The following is an 18,258-nucleotide window of genomic DNA, read 5'->3' as shown; positions in this document are numbered from 1 at the left end:
CACCCCTCTGTTGATATATTCTTTGAGAAGGAATAGTTTAAAAAATATATCTGATGATGGGCCTTTTAGAGAGATGCCTCTTGAAATTCTATCATTTAGAGAACCTTTTCTGTTATCCCTATTGTTCTTCAGTAGCATCCTAAAATATCTTAAGAGTTTCAGACTCTCCCAGGCCAATACTAGGGTTCTAGTCTTGTATCTGCTACTAACTTCCAAAGTGACCTTAGGCAAATCACCTCCCCTTCGTCAGCCTCAGTTTCACCATCTAATTTATTTGTATTAAACTCCTTCAATAAATCAGTGACAATCTGGGTGATGGCTAATACCCAACTTCAGTGACTCTAATAATTTGTATTGGGCAAGATACAGCATCACAGATACACACACACACACACACACACACACAGAGGAAACGGCACGTGTGCCTTTCAAATACCTGTTACACACTTAGTAAGAGCTTCCTTTTATCCTCTCCATGAGGTGGCCCCTCCCCCTCTACACACAGCACAAAGGTCCATGGAACAGAACAGATGGCAATTATTGAATCATATTGTGTCATCAAGGGAGAAGCCCAGAGGTATAGCAGGCTCCAGACACAGAGCTCCAGTTCCACTTCTTTGTGATTCCCTTGGATCTGTTATCCTCCATGATTTGGCTTGTCAGGCTCTTGGCAAGGTGGCTTGGGAACAGCAGTTCCCAGGGGTCACATCGAAATCTAAGAATTTCCACAGGGAAAACAAAGGACCATCCCTCTGTGCATTTACTTCTTAGGAGAGAGGAAACCCTTCTTAGAAGCACCCGAGTGCACTTTTCACCTTTCACTGGTCCTGATTGGATCATATTCCCTTTTTTTTTTTCATTCGCTGACAAAGGGAATGATAGAACCCTGATTAGCTTGCACTAATCTTTGTGGGGGGAAAGGACTACTGAAGTCAACTGCTTGTTAACCCTCCTTCCTCCGGAAGTTGAAAAGACAAAATGCTTATAGTGCAAAGATAGGGTCATTTCTAATCCGTTGAGAAGGATTAAATGGTCATTTTCATGATACGATTCAATAATTGCTGTCTGTTCTATTCCATGGGCCCTGTGTGTTTGTGTGTAGAGGGGGAGGGGCCACCTCATGGAGAGGATAATAGTTACCATCCAAAGGTGTTGTCATCCTTCTAAATTGACTTAAGGTATATTATCCAGGGATGGCAAGTGAGATGCAGTGTCAGTCAAGGAATAGAGTTAAATAGAATGAGTGGTAGGCATTCATGAATTTTATTCACAGTGGTGAGTTCAGGCAGCAGGCTGTGACTCTGTTTTCTCGGTTGTCTAATGCAAACCTGGACCAGATGCTAGCCTGTGACATATGGCATTGAGTGGCTAGAAGCCCACCGGCATAATGTAGGGGAAGAAATTCAAAACTTCTGAACACAAGAGTACCCTATTGGATCTTATGAGCATCTACCCATTCACTCTCTAACTTTGCCCCTCCAAAGAAATTAAAGTGTCTGTCCTGTAACCCTTACCTCGAGAAATTAGTGGGTGAGGGAAGCATCAAAGCTTTCAAAAGCACTTCTACTGGCTATTCTCTCAAGACAGAGGATGCCACTGAGAAGTAGGTGCCATTGAAATGCACTCTCTGATTTGTAGCATGTTGGAGGGAGCCAGGTATAGGTGAGTCTAGGTGGTGGCAGTTAACATCAGTAGCAAGTGGATATTATTACCGTAACAGACATCTGGAGATCATCTGAAAGGTTGTTGTGGACTGAATTGTGCCCCCCCCCAATTCATATGTTGAAGCCCTAACTCCCAATGTGACTATATTTGGAGAGAGGGTCTTTAAGGAGGTAATTAAGGTTAAATGAGGTCATAAGGGTGGGTCCCTATTCTGAGGATGGGAGTCCTTATAAGAAGAGGAAGAGACACTAGATCGCTCTCTCTACAAATGCATAAAAGAAAGGCCATGTGAGGGCACAAAGAGAAGGTGGCCATCTGCAAGCCAGGAAGACATCTCACCAGAAACCAACCCTGCTGGCATCTTGACCTTGGACTTCCATTCTCCAGCACTGTGAGAAAATAAATGTCTGCGGGTTAAGCCACCCAGATTGTGGTATTTTGTTATGGCAGCCTGAGTGGACTAATACACATGGAGAGATCTCTGGCTATGGATAATTAACCTTGTAGTTCCCAGGAATTAAATCTACAGACAATCTACCAAGGCCTTAGTTGATCTGTAAAACCAAAAAGATTCTTGGGTCTGGCCAAGAGAGGTGCCTTGCATTTGAGTCACCACAGTAGCCTAACAGATAGAGGAATAGCTCATGTGCAGTTCCCAGGCATGAATTATTAATTACACACACCCAGAGTCCTTAGAATAGAGGATGGTCAGGTGAATCTGTTGTAACACTGTGAACCTTCCCTTTGGCCTTCCCTGCAAGGTGACACGGAGCAGGACCCCATGGTTCTTCCTCACCACGTCCGCCACCTGCCTTTTATCTGTGGAAAAACTTTAGCCAAAGAATAAGTTTAATCAGAGAAATGAGAAAATGCAGGAACAAAGGAAAACAGAGACCAAATAATAATAATTTAGTCATTAAGCGAAGTCAAGGACCTTTAGCTCTTCTTTGAGGGCTACAGATAATATTCTGAGCCGTCTCCTGTGAGCTGTCTTGTAGATACTGAAACTCCCACCAGGTGGAAGAAGTTAACTACACGATGACCAGGCTGTAGCCATGACGTAAGCTGCCACAATTCCGAGAATTGGCCTCAAGGAAAAGGGGACAAACCCGACCCTGGAACTGAAGATTAACTGTACTTAAAACAATCAAAATGACACTGATCAGACCACTGCATGACCAATTTCCAGATGACTGTCAGAGCTGACTGTGCTGTTTCTGTATGTAGCCCCCTCCCTCCGTCTATAAAAGCTCTTGCCCAGGCTTCCCTGGTGGCGCAGTGGTTGAGGGTCTGCCTGCCGATGCAGGGGACACGGGTTCGTGCCCTGGTCCGGGAAGATCCCACATGCCGTGGAGCGGCTGGGCCCGTGAGCCAAAACCTCTTGCCCACTGGTTGTCAGTGGGGGGGGGAGTCACCCTTTGGACAGGAGTCTCCCCTCCCCACCCCTGGTTGCCGGCCTCCAAAATAAAGCAAACTTTCCTTCCCACCAACCTTGACTCTTTATTGGCTTTTGAGCAGTGAGCAGCCGGACCCCAATTTTGGCTACAAAAACCCCCGTAGCCGTTGACCTTGGCAACTTGCAAGGGAAAGCAGGACAGCCCCAAACCTTTCAGAGGCTAATTGAAAACTGCCTTTAAGGCAGTGCTAGTGCCAAGGGACCCAGGACACCCCTGCAGTAGTACCTAGTGCAGAGTGGAGGGAGTGCTTAAGGAGGTTGGGGAAAATGGGGTTCTTCTCTGCAGCTGCTACTCAGGAGGCTCAGGGAGACCCTGATGCCCCTTCGCCGGGATTATTCTACCAGTTCCCAGGTACACTTAGTGTCAGGTAGTATCTGCACGTTGCTTAGAGTGTGTACGTTTTGTTATTGTGGTTGATGTCCAGCCTCAAGGCATCCTGTCTCCCCTGACATAGCCGAGGACCCTCTCAGACAGGGACATTTGGGCCTCCGTTTAGAACCCACCAAACCAAGTCCCTAATCTCCTCTCCAGATGGAGTGTTTTGGGCTGGCAGCTGTCAGGGCTACCCTGACCTTCTGTTGCTTCCTCTAACCTCTGTGCTCCAACACATGCCATCAAGGAAACCACTGAAGTCATCTTCTGCACCTTCTGAGGGATGCAGAGAGAAGGCAGCGAGTGGGAGTTCGCCCCCATCCTTTGCTTCCACATCCACCATATCATGGCCTCTGCTCATCCTGCTGGAACAGCGAGCGTCCTGACTGCCGGAAATTTCCAGGCAGAGACAGGCACCTGTCTCCTGTATACTGCCACAGTGGTTACCTGGCCCCTGGAGAAAGGGATATGAGGGTAAGGAGAGGCAAATCACCCTCCTTATCAACAGAGGAAGTAAAATGCGATAGCTTATCCTTAGGGGAAGTGCAGAGATTTTGGCCACCATCCAAGACTTGGAAAAGTAGGTGTTATTCCTACCACACCCAGACTAATGGATCCACAGCTAAAACAGGCTCTCTAGCTAGCTGGTGTGGGCTACCATGCTAGTAGGTTTGCCCCTTGGCTCTTATCACCTAGAAGATCCAGTGGTGCCCAAAATGTTTAGGGTGAATCAGTATGCTTGCTGTACGGAGCTTGTGGTAAGCCCTGATAGGAGAATCACAGCGCAGCCTGCTAGGATGTAATATCCACTACGAACCAGCAACCAGTATATGGTGCTGTTTCCCCCATTGCCAAGATTTGCAAGTTTGGGAACAGAGGGGCAGAAACAAAGGTGGTGCCTCTCGTAATTACACCTGACCCATCTGCAACAGTTTTACTTTGTGTCCCTGCAACTCTGATCTCTGCTGGTTTAGAGGTTTTCGTTCCCTAGAAGAAACACTTCTAGTCTGGGACAAAACAGTGGTTGCATGAAATGTGAAGTCACTCTTAGCTCCTGGAACCACTCAAAGCAGGTGGTTGTGGTGTTCATGCTGTAGAGTGACAGGGAGGAATACGAATGAGACTCGGATCCCCTAAGGTGCCTTCTTATATGACAATCCTGAGGGCTTGCATGCCAGACTACTGCAACCCTACAAAGCCCACCAAGGCTCAGACTCCCCAGGAGCGAAACTGCGCTCCCCAGTAGGTAAGGCAAAAGGAGCGTGGAATTGACAGAGAAGTCATAAGTACCAGGACCACCTCATGGCTATGTGCAAACACGAAGACTTACCTTCTACCTGTACTGCCTGGCTGGTTGTCTTTTTAAAAAACTCTCTCACCTCTCCTTTAGTATTGTAAATAGGGTAGAGTGGTGGTCGTGGTGAATTCACCATTTAGGTCATGGAATTGTAGAATAACAATATTAAGTTGGGATAATGGTGGCGCTAGAGAAAGAAGAGACATCACGGGGAGAACTTGAACTATAATCAGAGGCCCCATGACCTCATCTCTGACTGTGATAGCTGGAAGTGTTTGTATGTGTTGTTTCTCTCTGGGTAGTTCTTGGTGGTACGTGGAGTAATTAAATTATGCCAGGAGGGAGCACGTTTGGAATCATATGAATGGAAGAAGGGTGTTTGTACATGCTGTCTGTATTACTTTTCTGTCTACCTAACATCCCCTCCTTTGGGGAACTGCTGAAAATCAGAGATTCGCTTCTCCAGACCACAGGAGTGCTTGCTGTAGAAATCCAAGTGACGGAAGGACAGCAGCACCCAGCAAAGGCCCCCCAAATTGGGTATCCTTGCTTGTTCTAGAGCCTCCACTTTTTAAGACTTTGGTTACCTTGCCCAGAATCACTCAGATTCTTTGGTCCAACAAAATTTAGCTTATGAACTTGACCTCTAGCTTCCCAAGCATTTTTCGGGAAGGATTTGAAGCGAAGCTCTTAGATTTGCAGTAAAACTACCCAAGGTGGGGACTTGTGGTAAGTCATGGAAGACAGAATGTTTCCCAGTCTCTAACCATTCCCACCCCTATACTGGGGCTCAGGATTCTAGAGATAGTCTCTGAATTGCTGGAGAAGGGAGTCATCACCAGTAGTCATTGAGGTGACCAGAACCAGTCTGAAGGCAGTTACGGAACTGCGTCCCAGGAAGGGGGTCAAGGGTCACAACAGAAAGCACAGGCTGTAGTCCAGCCTGAGGAAAGTTCAGGACCTGGAACCTGAATCTGTGCCTGTAAAGTTGGAAGTTTGGACCTATCTGGAGAGGACCTGGGGGAAAGGAAGAGGGAAATGATGGAGTCAAGGTAGAAAAGGAATTTTTTTCACCAATCAGAATGGCCATCATAAAAATGTCTACAAGTAACAAGTGCTGGAGAGGGTGTGGAGAAAAGGGAACCCTCCTACACCGTTGGTGGGAATGTAAATTGATACAACCACTATGGAGAACAGTATGGAGGTTCCTTAAAAAACTAAAAGTAGAGTTACCATATGATCCCTCAATCCCACTCTTGCACATATATCCAGAGAAAGCCATAATTCAAAAAAGTACATGCACCCCAATGTTCATAGCAGCACTATGTACAATAGCCAAGATATGGAAGCAACCTAAGTGTCTACTGACAGATGAATAGATAAAGATGTGGTGTATATAGACAATGGAATACTACTCGGCCATAAAAAATGAAATAATGTCATTTGCAGCAACATGGATGGACCTAGAAATTATCATACTAAGTGAGGTAAGTCAGACAGAGAGAGGCAGACAGAGAAAGCCAGGGAATTCCCTATATGTGTATATGTATAACTGAATCCCTTGGCTGTACACCTGAAACATTGTAAATCAACTCTACTTCAATTTAAAAAAAGAAAGAGGGGGCTTCCCTGGTGGCGCAGTGGTTAAGAATCCGCCTGCCAATGCAGGGAACACGGGTTCGAGCCCTGGTCTGGGAAGATCCCACAAGCCACAGAGCAACTAAGCCCACGAGCCACAACTACTGAGCCCACGTGCCACAACTACTGAAGCCTGCGTGCCTAGAGCCCGTGCTCCTCAACAAGAGAAGCCCGCGCAATGAGAAGCCCGCGCACCGCAACGAAGAGTAGCCCCCGCTCGCCGCAACTAGAGAAAAGCCCGTGCACAGCAACGAAGACCCAGGGCAGCCAAAAATAAAAAATAAATAAATAAATAAATTTTAAAAAAGAAAGAAAGAAAGAAAGAGGGACTTCCCTGGTAGTCCAGTGGTTAAGACTCCACACTTCCACTGCAGGGGCCATGGGTACATTCCCTGGTCGGGGAACTAAGATCCCGCATGCCTCGAGGTGCAGCAAAAAAAGCCAAAAACCAAAAACCAAGAAACTAATTTCTTTGGGTAGAATTCAAATCCTGAATGACTATGAGTTCCATCTGATCCTCCATTCGTGTGCAGTGGTACACGTACTTGTACTTGGGAGTGCTAACCCGAGGGTGCAGGAATGGAGTGCCTAGCCCTGTGTTCTCAAAGTTCCAGCATCCATGCCACCCACTTGGATAGTGACTTTTACACTAAAGTTTTAAAAAGGAGGCCTCACAATTCAAATAATAAAAATACAATTAACAATTAACCATAACAGGGGTGATCCTTTGGTAACGTATAAAAATATTGAATCACTATGTTGTACACCTGAAACTAATAAAACGTTGTGAGTCAATTATACTTCGATTTAAAAATGCAAAGAAAGGGCTTCCCTGATGGCGCAGTGGTTGAGAGTCCACCTGCCAATGCAGGGGACATGGGTTCGTGCCCCAGTCCGGGAGGATCCCACATGCCACGGAGCGGCTGGGCCCGTGAGCCATGGCCGCTGAGCCTGCGCGTCCGGAGCCTGTGCTCCGCAACGGGAGAGGCCACAACGGTGAGAGGCCCGCGTACCGCAAAAAAAAAAAAAAAAAAAAAAAAGCTAAGAAAAAAACGAATCATAGCAATGAATGTCTCACATTAGTAGGAAGAATAATATTGTTGGCAGTATTTCATCACTCTGCCACTATCCTTTTCTATGTTTGTCTCCTCTCCTGAACATTGGGGGTAATGACAGTCACTCATCTCTGAGTTGTTGTGAGGATTAAATGCAATGATGTATATAAAGTGCTTAGGACCTTGCATGGCTTATGGTAAGTGTGCAATAGTGTTTGCAAGTATTATTATTTCTCTATAACTAGGTGGAGTATATAAATGTATATTATATAATATATGTATATATTTCTCTCTGGCTCAATCACTTGAGTCATTGGTGAGGTGACGTAACATCTAGTACACATGGATAAAATATAATTCCTTATTTTTAATAGCTACATAGTATCCCATTACATAGACGGACTATTTCTATTTAGCCAAGCTCCCGTTGTATATTTAGCTTATTTCCTCTGCCTTGCCATTATGATCAATATTAAAATGTAAGAACCTTGTCTAAACATCATGGGGTACTTGTCCAATTTTTCAGTTTTAAAATTTTTCAGTTTTGAAAAATTAAATCACACTTTTTGTTTTTACTTTAACTATGACATTGCAGACGTTAGCTCGTGAAAATTTACATAGAGTAAGGAAGCTCTGGGCTGCCTGAAGATTACTGGCCATTTCATGAGGCATTTCCTTATGGTCTTATGGCTTGCTTGGAAAGCAAGGAAATCATATTTCATGCGATCATTCAGGAACATTTTAGGATATGCATCCACTATTGCAGAAAGATAGGAGGGCAGAATCTACCTGGACTCACGTACCGCTCCCCAACCCCCTTTCCCCCAGATTTCCTTCTAATTGCAGTAAATTCATTTTTAATAAGTTTTAACTTTTAATCAAAGTAATACATGCATATAAAGGATTTAGAAAAATCAACCAGTACAAAAGGACATATAATGAAAAGCAGTAAATCCCCACCCACCCTTTTCAACTTTTGCTTTCCCAACCCAGAGGCAAAAGCTTTTACATGTCTGTTTAGAGGTTAACTCCATTTTTCCTAATAACATGCTTTTCTTACTATTTCTTAACTTGATGACATGAGGCATTTTCTGCTGACTTCCTGCTGTCCCCTTGGTTTCCCCCCCCCCCTCCATATATCACTATTTTTAATTCTTCTGTTGGTTACCTTGTTCACTTTAAAAATCTAACCCGTAAATCTGCCTTATTCTTTCAACTAGAGACAGTATCTGGACTTCCTAGTTTAGGAGAATAACACCACTGTTCCACTTCCTCCTCTCTGCCTGCCAACTTGTTGCCTGTACTTGCCAAAGTTGGTTTACATTCCCACTCTGTTCTATAACTATAATTAAGTCTCCCCTGGTTTGCCTAGTGATTTACTCTAAAAATGAAAAAGCATAACTAATATTTCCATTGTAATGATTATTTAAACACTGTTCACTGAATAGCAAAGTTGAACGCTATGATTGGATTTTCTGTGACTGCAGAGGCTGGATCCACGTGCTGGTGTTCAGATTCCCTTTCTCACACTCCAGGCAACGGTTGAAAAACAGGCCACGTCTGAGGTTGCTTCATATGTGAAGCATGCTCTCCTTGTACAGTTTGAAATGTTTGTTTTTCCCAGTAGGTTCTGTTTGCCGTTGTTGTTTCTTTTAGGATGAAGAAATGTATGCCTTCCCGATCATGCGATAAATTTCTGTCGCCTAGAATCGATTCCATTCAGTTGGAAGTCTATTCATTTCTTTTTCTAATTTGGAGGACTTGCCTCCTATTTGGACCACTCTTGTACAGTTTATCTTTTTTTAAGTTGTTGGTAACTTTTCCTGTTTCCCCCCTTAGGGCATCCTGTGCTTATTGTCATTTCCCTGCCTTCGGTGCTGTCTTTTGTTTTATGGATGCAAGAACTTCTCAAATATTTCTGAGGATTTTCAGATTTTTAGGTTCTGTTCTTTGAATTAGCTGTTTCCTTGAGATTCAACTTTTCATTATATCTTAGGCTTTTTTGGTTACACTGCAGGCTTTCTGCAAATGACTTCTAGCGGCGCATTTATATGAAAAGACGAGGCGATTGGCAAGACAGGCCGGCAAGTCTGTGTGCGCGAGGCGAGCTGGTCGCTTTGCTCTAGGGCGGCTGAACTGGTGGGTGGAGGTCAGCCATCCTGCTGGGCACCCCCCAATGCCACAGAGTTAGTTGCTCTAAATATGTACCTGCAGGCGCACGTTGAGAATCACTGAAGCCACGACGTAGAAGTAGGGGAAGTTCACGCGCAGCCGCCAGGCCAGGTCGAAGAAGGTGATCAGCGTGCGCGTGAGCCCTTTGCAGAAGGCGCCGTACGAGCCGCGGGCCGCGGCCGAGCGAGACAGCCGCACCGCCAGGCCCGACAGGGCCGCCGCCGCCGCCGCCGCCATCGGTCTGGTTTGGCCTCCCATACAGCGCCCAGAGCCCGGGGCCTCCCGCCGGCTCCGCGGACAGTGGGACGCACGCGGGGGAATCGGCGAGGGAGGTGGATCGCGCGGCCGCAGATGCGAGCTGCGCTGCACGGAGGGCACCCTCCTCCTCCTCTGGTTGCGCTCGGGCCACCGCGGTCCCTGGTGCCCCGCCGGGCCGCCGGGCTAAGTTGCCTCGGGGCCGCGCGGGGCGGGGTCGGGCTGGGCGCCAGGGATCAGGAGCCCCGGGACGGAGAGGAGGGGAAGGTGGGGGGGGGAGCCGGGGGGAGGGGGAGCAGGGGGAGGGGGAGGGGCTTGCAGTGCACCGGGAGACATAGCTTCCTGACCCCGGTGGTCTTTTTTTTTTTTTTTAATTTTTAAATTTTAATGGAAGCAAAACGAAACTTGCTCAAAACGTTAGAAATGTTCCTTCATAAGCACGATCTTGAGCAGCTTCGAAGCGTGAACGCGTTTCCTGTTCCCTCAAATCCCTTTAGGAATTTTTTCAATCCTCAGTTGTGAGCTAGTACAAATACACCAAACCCACTAATTTAACTTTAAGATGTGTGCATTCTGTTTTACTCCTTAAAGCGTCTTATTTTTGCTTTTGCTTTACATCTGTAGTATTCTGCTAATGGGAAAAGTTATACAAACAAGTTTTTAGAGATTGTCAGCAGCACAATGAGAACAATGGAAAGCAAATTCCCTGCTTAGCTTCCCAATTCCCCACCCCTCCCCCGCCGTGAACTGAGGTTGTTTCCTGTATGTACTTCCAGATGTGATGTGTTGATACAGTGCTCTTACCGTGTCAATAATGTACAACTACCTCACTCACTTTGACGACGGATTATTACACCAATACATATGCTGACTAATAATGTTCAATAATTCATTTAACAAATCCCCTGTTGATGGACGCTCTGAATGTTTCCAGTTTTTCTTATGCCAAAAATTGTTGCAGTGAGCATCACTGTACACATGGATTTGCAAGTGGCAGAAGAGGATGAATAACATGATCCCATCTTCATTTATAAAAAACAATCACATAAGCATATACATTTAGTGTTTGAGGTCAAAAAGTTTTACTAATACATGTGGTTAATCAAAGAAGTTTAGAGATGAGGGCTCTATTCAACACTGAGTGTTAATCTTGGAATTTTTTTTCCTCAACATCATAGACAATAATTACATCTCATTATTCTTCTAATTTGCTTTTATTTATCAGAGAAGCTGAGCAACTTTTCTAAATTTCTTAAATTTTTATTATTGTTTTACTCATTGCTTGTAAAACATTAAAACTTAAGTATATATTATGAGAAAAGTAAAGTTCCTAGGATCATAACCCCCCGAAAGAAAGACTATTAACAGCTTGGTATATGTTTTAATCAATTATTTACATATTTAATAAGCAAAGCATATATACATATTTCACACACAAATTGTAAAACAAAAATGAAACCGTACTAACACACTGCCCTGACAGTTGTTTTTAAAAATAATGATATATCTTGCTTATCTTTCCATATTGATTCCTTTCTTTATTTATTTGGTTGCGCCGGCGGGCTCCTTAGTTGTGGCATGCGAACTGTTAGTTGCAGCATGCATGTGGGATCTAGTTCCCTGACCAGGGATCGAACCTGGGCTCCTTTGTCTTAACCACTGCACCACCAAGGAAGTCCCTCCATATTGATTCCTTATGATCAATAATACGGTGTATTATTCGTTATGGTTTGCCAGTAATTAACTGAAGGATATTTGGATGGTTTCAAATTTTTCACAATCATAAACAGTGTTGAGATTAACATCCTTGCGTGCATATCTTTGTACATGTCTCTGATATTTCCCTGGGATACATTCCTAAAGGTGGAATTCTTGTATCAAAAGGTTTTCACCTGTTTAATGATTTTGATACATACTGTCAAACTGTCTTTCACACAGCTTGTACTAAGGTATCCATGAACATCCTCAGCTTTCGTAATAATGAGCATCGATGTTCTTTTAAATCTTGGACCTTCTAATAGGGTGAAAATGCTATCTCATTTTAATTTGCATATTTTGTTTACTAGCGAGGTTAGACATTATTCATATGTGCAGATTTCATTGCACATTTGTATATAAGGAACTACTCTTTCAAAAGATTTGCAGTCTTGGGCTTCCCTGGTGGCGCAGTGGTTGAGAATCTGCCTGCCAGTGCAGGGGACACGGGTTTGAGCCCTGGTCTGGGAAGATCTCACATGCCGCGGAGCAACTAGGCCCATGAGCCACAACTACTGAGACTGCCTGTCTGGAACCTGTGCTCCGCAACAAGAGAGGCCGCGATAGTGAGAGGCCCGTGCACCGCGATGAAGAGTGGTCCCTGCTTGCCGCAACTAGAGAAAGCCCTACGCACGGAAATGAAGACTCAACACAGCCAAAAATAAATAAATTTTTAAAAAAAGATTTGCAGTCTTATAGAAAACAAATTTATGGTTTCCAAAGGGGAAAGGAGGGGGAGGGATAAATTAGGAGTTTGGGATTAACAGATACACATTACTATATATAAAAGAGATAAACAAAAAAGACCTGTGTGGCACAGGGAACTATATTCAGTATCTTGTAATAACCTACAATGGAAAAGAATCTGAAAAACTATATATATATATATATATATATATATATATATATATATGATCACTTTGTTGTACACCTGAGACTAACACAATATTCTAAATCAACTACACTTCAATTGAATATATATATATATGTAAACATTTGGACAAGCTAAAAAAAGATTTGAAGTCTTAATTTTAATCAGTATTTCCAATTTCCGTGTAAAAAATGTTGTACCAATTTCCACTCCCTCAGGCAGTGTATGAGGCTGTCCATTTCTCCACACCCTCACCCATATTATTATGATGTATTATTTTATTATCTCTAATCTAAAAGCAAAGCAAATAATTATTCTAATTTGCTTATATTTGATTACAGTTGAGTCTGAATATTATGTTCATTGGTCATTTATAGTGGCATCAAAAGGAAGGAGGGTGCCGCGGACTGGATGACTGACTGGAAGGCAGAGGGAGGGCTTTCAACTAATATGCAGACTAAAGGGTCCTAGAGATCCCGGGGCAGTGGCAACAGCAGGGAAGAGGCGAGTTAAGCAACTTTCCCCTCTCTTCCCCTCTGTCTCCTTGCCCCTCAGGCTGTCCAGGCTCTGGTCCCTTTGCTCATTTTTATATTAAAATTTTTGCAAGGCTTCCCTGGTGGCGCAGTGGTTGAGAGTCCGCCTGCCGATGCAGGGAACACGGGTTCGAGCCCCGGTCCGGGAAGATCCCACATGCCACGGAGCGGCTGGGCCCGTGAGCCATGGCCGCTGAGCCTGCGCGTCCAGAGCCTGTGCTCCGCAACGGGAGAGGCTACAACAGGGAGAGGCCCGCGTACCGCAAAAAAAAAAAAAAAATTTGCCTAAGGCAGGCAGAACAGCACAAGCAGCCAGAAAATGAAGAAATCTCAACCCCAGCTTTAGGAGAGACCTAGAGTACACAAAACAGCCTCAGGTAATGCATTAAACAAAGGAATTAATGCTTCCTTCTCCCTCACACCAGACATCACGAATATAAAATAGTTGTAATAGGCCACAGTTATTGTTTTTGTGAAACTGTACAATCTTTTAGCTCTTCTTTCCCACAATAGAGCGCATATACCTTGATTCTTCTGTCTGAATCACCCACTCTTAGTATGTATGGGAGGAATATAACGTTTTTAACTGCTATATTGGTCCAGAGATAATAGATTTAACTTTAATGAGAGGCTTTTGAGTAGAAGACACTGAATGGAACAAAGGTGTTTACCTTTCCAAAACAAATAGAAAAAATTATAAAGAAATGCAAGGTAAATTCACTCATAAAATTAGTGGAAGGGGTGAGGGTAGTGGCCCAAAGTGTCTGATAAATTACTGGAGTGAATTCAGATTGGCTCAAACTGAAAAATAAATCTCAGGCAAAGGTTGCAGCAGAAGCAGAGCTACTTTGGGGGAAGAAGGACCAGGTATGGAGAGTGGACATGGGAGGATGAGGTAAAAGGAGAAGATTAGTTTAAAAGTTATTTGGAAAATGGCTGAATAAGTTGGGCTCTACTTCCACCATCTTCCCCTCCTCCATCACCAGTGGAGAATTTTATCTCCTGGATGCAAATGAACAGCGTTTCTCTAAAGAAATTGAGTGATCTGCCTGCAAAGGGCTAGGGCTCCAGAATGGGGGGAGGAGGATTGGTGCCTGTGGCAGAGAAAAAATTGCCACAAATGTTTCTTTTCCCTGAATCCATAACTTTGCATTGACATTGCAGATCTGTCAAGAGGTGATCTGTTTCATTTCTCTTGAAGCTACCTTCTAACTTGCTTTGGTCAATGGGACATTGGCAAAAATAGTGCAGACAAAAGCTAGAAAAGTGCTTATGCATTGGGACCTGGCCTCTTGCTACTCTTGTAAACCTGCTGCCACCAGACTGGATGATGAGACACATGACCCAGTTATCCCTGTATCCCCAAATGGCAGCCAACCAACGCCTAGAAGTAGTGTCACCAGGACTGCTAGCAGCAGCTGATGACAGACACATGAGAGTCCAGCTGACACAAGCAGAAGAATAGTTCAGCTGAGCCCAGTCCAAGTTGCCAACCCCCAACAATTGTCCATTAAATGAATGGTGGTTGTTTTAAGGCTCTAAGTTTTGAGTGATTTGATCTTTGGTGGTAATTACTTGAATCATGGGGCCCCTAGGACTGAAAGAGAAGCATGACCCATTTAACCAAAAGAATTCTGGCAAACAGAAAGTTGGGGCACCATGATAGAGTGTCACAGCCCCTCAGGTTGTATATCCAGGGTCCCTAGGAGGAAGGGGAGACTGGGAGCCTTGAGGAAGGATGCTATGGTAACACTGGAATTATGTACTGTAAATCTTCCTAGTTACCCCCCAAAGGACCCACAGCATTTTCCCAAGGTAACTGTGCAGAGGAGAGATAAAAATCCTCACACTCTCCAGGGATTATTAGACAACGGCTCTGAGCTAGCACTCATCCTGGGGATTCAGAGCACCACTGGTGCCCACAGTCAGAGTGAGGGTTAATGAATGTCAAGTGACAAATGGAGTTTTGGCCTAAATCCAGCTCATGGTGGGCCAGGAAGGTGTGCAAACCCACTCTCTGGTAATGTGCCCAGTTCCTGGGTTTAAAGTTGTAACAGGTAAAACCAGCAACTGGCAAAACACCCCAATTGGCTCCCTGACCTGTGGAGAAAGAATTTTTCTGTTAGGAAGAGCCAGGTGGAAACCTGGAACTTATCCTCCTTTCCAATTTTGTAGCAGTAACACCCAACATGAATACAGCACTTGTTACATGCCAGATACTCTTCCAAGCACTTTACATACATTAACACATTATTCCTCAGAACAGCACTACAAGGTAGGTACTATCTTTTGTTTTGTTTTGTTTTTTACGTATTATTATTTTTTTATAATTTGTTTTTTTATTGAAGTATAGTTGATTTACAATATCGTGTTAGTGTCAAAGTAAGTACTATTATTGTACACATTTTACAGAAAAGGAAATCAAGGCATTGAAAGCTTAAGTAGCTTGCCCAAGGTCACCAGTTAATAACTGGTAAACTGGAACTTAAACCAGAAGCAGGCTCCAGAGTCCATGCTCTTAACCATTATATTGTCAAAAGAGTAAACCAAAACCAATATTGCAGGCATGGGGGACTCACAGAAATTAGGGCCACCATCAAGACTTTAAAATTCCATGGTAGTGAACCCTATCACATCCCTGTTTGATGTACCTGTTTGGCTAGTGAAGAATACAGAGGGCTCTTGAAATGGAAATGATATATGTGGATTGGCCTTGAACAGGTTCTGAAGGCGCAAGTAAGGTACATGAGCAGTGGCTCACACTTCCAGTGTGCCTATACCTGCCACACTGCCTTCCCTTTGCCAGTCCGCACTTACGGTTTCATGGGGACCATTATGGACTAAATTGTGCCCCTCCCAAATTCATGTGCTGAAGTCCTAACCCCCAGTATCACAGAATGTGACTGTATTTGGAGACAAGGCCTTTAAACAGGTAATTGAGGTTATACGAGGTCATTGAGGTGGGCCCTAATCCAACATGACTGGTGTTCTTATAAGAAGAGGAGATCGGGACACAAATAGGCCCAGAGGGAAGACCATGTGAAGACACATTGAGAAGATGGCAGAGGAGAGGCCTTCAGAAGAAACCAACTCTGCTGATACCCTGATCTCTGACTTCTAGCCTCCAGAACTGTAAGGAAATAAATTTCTGTTGTTAAGGCCACCCAGTCTGTGGTACTTTGTTATGACAGCCCTAGCAAACTAATATAGGGAACCTCTTTATATCCAGTTGTATTAGTCAGGGTTCTCCAGAGAAACAGAACCAATAGGATATATATAGATCTGTATAAGAGAAGACTTATTATAGGAATTTTCTCACACAGTTATGGAGGCTGAGAAGTTCCACAGTCTGCTGTCAGTTAGCTGGAGAACCAGGAAAGCCAGTGGCAGAATTCAGTCCAAATCCAAAGGCCTGAGAATCAGGGGCGCTGGTGTAAATCCTGGAGTCCAAAGGCTAGGAACCAGCAGCTTCATCGAATGTTTGAGGGCAGGAAAAGATGGATGTCCCAGCCCAAGAAGAGAGATAATTCTCCCTTTGCCTTTTTGTTCCTTTTGGGCCCTCAAGGGATTGGCTGAAGCCCACCCACATTGGTGAGGATGGATGTCTTTACTCAGTCAGGAATCTATTGAAGTACAGCTTTGACATAAGGGCATTAGCTGGAAGCATATTGCTGTGGCATCCCAGCCCCACACAGGAGTAGCCCAGAAAGACAGTGAAAAAGTAAAATCTTCCCTGAGAACATAATTTCAAGTGGTATATCTGGTTAGTCAGTTTGCTTGGAAAGAGAAATTGCCTATGGTATGGCTCTACACTGCCTGATGTTCAGGAACTTGGAAAGAAAAAAACTGTAGTACTGGTGACAAGAAGGCTTGGGAGAAGACATATATGGTCTAAGAATGGCCACAGAGTATGAATACATTTGTGTTCCATATAAATGCCCAACAGAGGGCATCAACTGTGATGAAGGCTCTCAATAATCATGTGAACAAGATGACTTACCTAAGAATGTCAGCCAGCCCCACTCTGAAGCTTGCTCAGGGGCCCATGTGCGAAGTGGCCATGGTTGCAGGGACAGAGGCTCTGCATAGGCTCAATTACATGGATGTCCCCTCACCAAGGCTGATGTAGCTATCAGAACTGTTGAATGTCCAACCCTGACCTGCCAATAGCAGAGGCCAATAACAAATTCCCAATACGCACCATTTCCTTGGGGTGGGAGGGGGCTCCAACAAGCCATCTGGTGGCAGGTTGATTGCATTGGACCCTTTCCATCATGGAAGGGATGGGAGTATGGACTTGCCTTTTCTTACTACAACACTGCAGCCAGAACCACTTTCATGGGCATACTCACAATTATGATAGCCCCCACACACTGCTAAGGAACTCATTTTACAGCAAAAGGCAAGAAAGGGCTAAACAGAATTCACACTGGTCATACCTTATCCTCCATCATCTAGAGTGGTGAATTGCCTATTCAGCATCCATTTGCAAGTATTTTCTTCATGTCCCCTTGATTTTGGCCTCTGCTGATTTAAAGGTCTGATTATTAGTCTACCGGAAGAAACAACAATGATTCCATCGAATAGATTGTTGAGACCACAACCTAGCCATTTGAGTTACATGCGTCACTGGTCCAACAGGCAAAATATGGGTTTGATTGGTGTGATTGATCCTGATAATCAAGGGGGTGTTTGGTTGCTCTTACACAATGCAGGCTGGGAGAATTAAGTCTGAGACTCTGGGGCTCCTCTTAACACTGCCATATTCAGTGGTCAAAGTTAATGAAAGATTACAGCAACATCACATAGGCAGGACCACTGAGGACTCAAACCTCTCAGTAATGAAGCTTTATCTCAGCCTGCCAAGCAAAGAGAACTTGATAGCTGGGAAACTGGTTGAGAGCAAGAGAAAATGGAATGAGTAATGGAAGAAAGAAGTTACAAATACCAACTATGGCTTTGTGACTAGTTTCAGAAACAAAGTGGAAGTAGCTGTTCATATTTTCTTTTTTCCTTATTTTTGGGTGTGTGTGTGTGTGCGTGTTGTGGGTATTACGTGATTATGGTGAACTTAAAGAGGAATGAACATGGGTCAACAATCCTAAATTTAGAGCTGGGTGTGGTAACTTGTAAGACTTTGGGCATCCTCTTTTGGGGAGAAGTTGAGTGTGATTTGTTTTGTACAAGG

The 18,258-nt window shown here is 44.3% G+C and overlaps 1 protein-coding gene across 1 annotated transcript; it reads right to left on the bottom strand.

The window, feature by feature from the left end:
• Positions 1-7,864: 7,864 nt before the first annotated feature.
• On the bottom strand, positions 7,865-10,114 carry LOC115848384 (small integral membrane protein 10-like protein 2A). The gene has a single exon (XM_030849090.3). It carries the CDS (start codon positions 9,912-9,914, stop codon positions 9,681-9,683), a length of 234 nt encoding a protein of 77 aa, XP_030704950.1. The 5' UTR covers positions 9,915-10,114; the 3' UTR covers positions 7,865-9,680.
• Between the last annotated feature and the right edge of the window lie 8,144 nt (positions 10,115-18,258).

Source organism: Globicephala melas, chromosome X (assembly GCF_963455315.2).
Source record: "Globicephala melas chromosome X, mGloMel1.2, whole genome shotgun sequence".
NCBI classification, from domain to species: domain Eukaryota; kingdom Metazoa; phylum Chordata; class Mammalia; order Artiodactyla; family Delphinidae; genus Globicephala; species Globicephala melas.
Note: the sequence above shows the minus strand (reverse complement) of the source record. Positions and strands in the feature narration are given on the sequence as shown.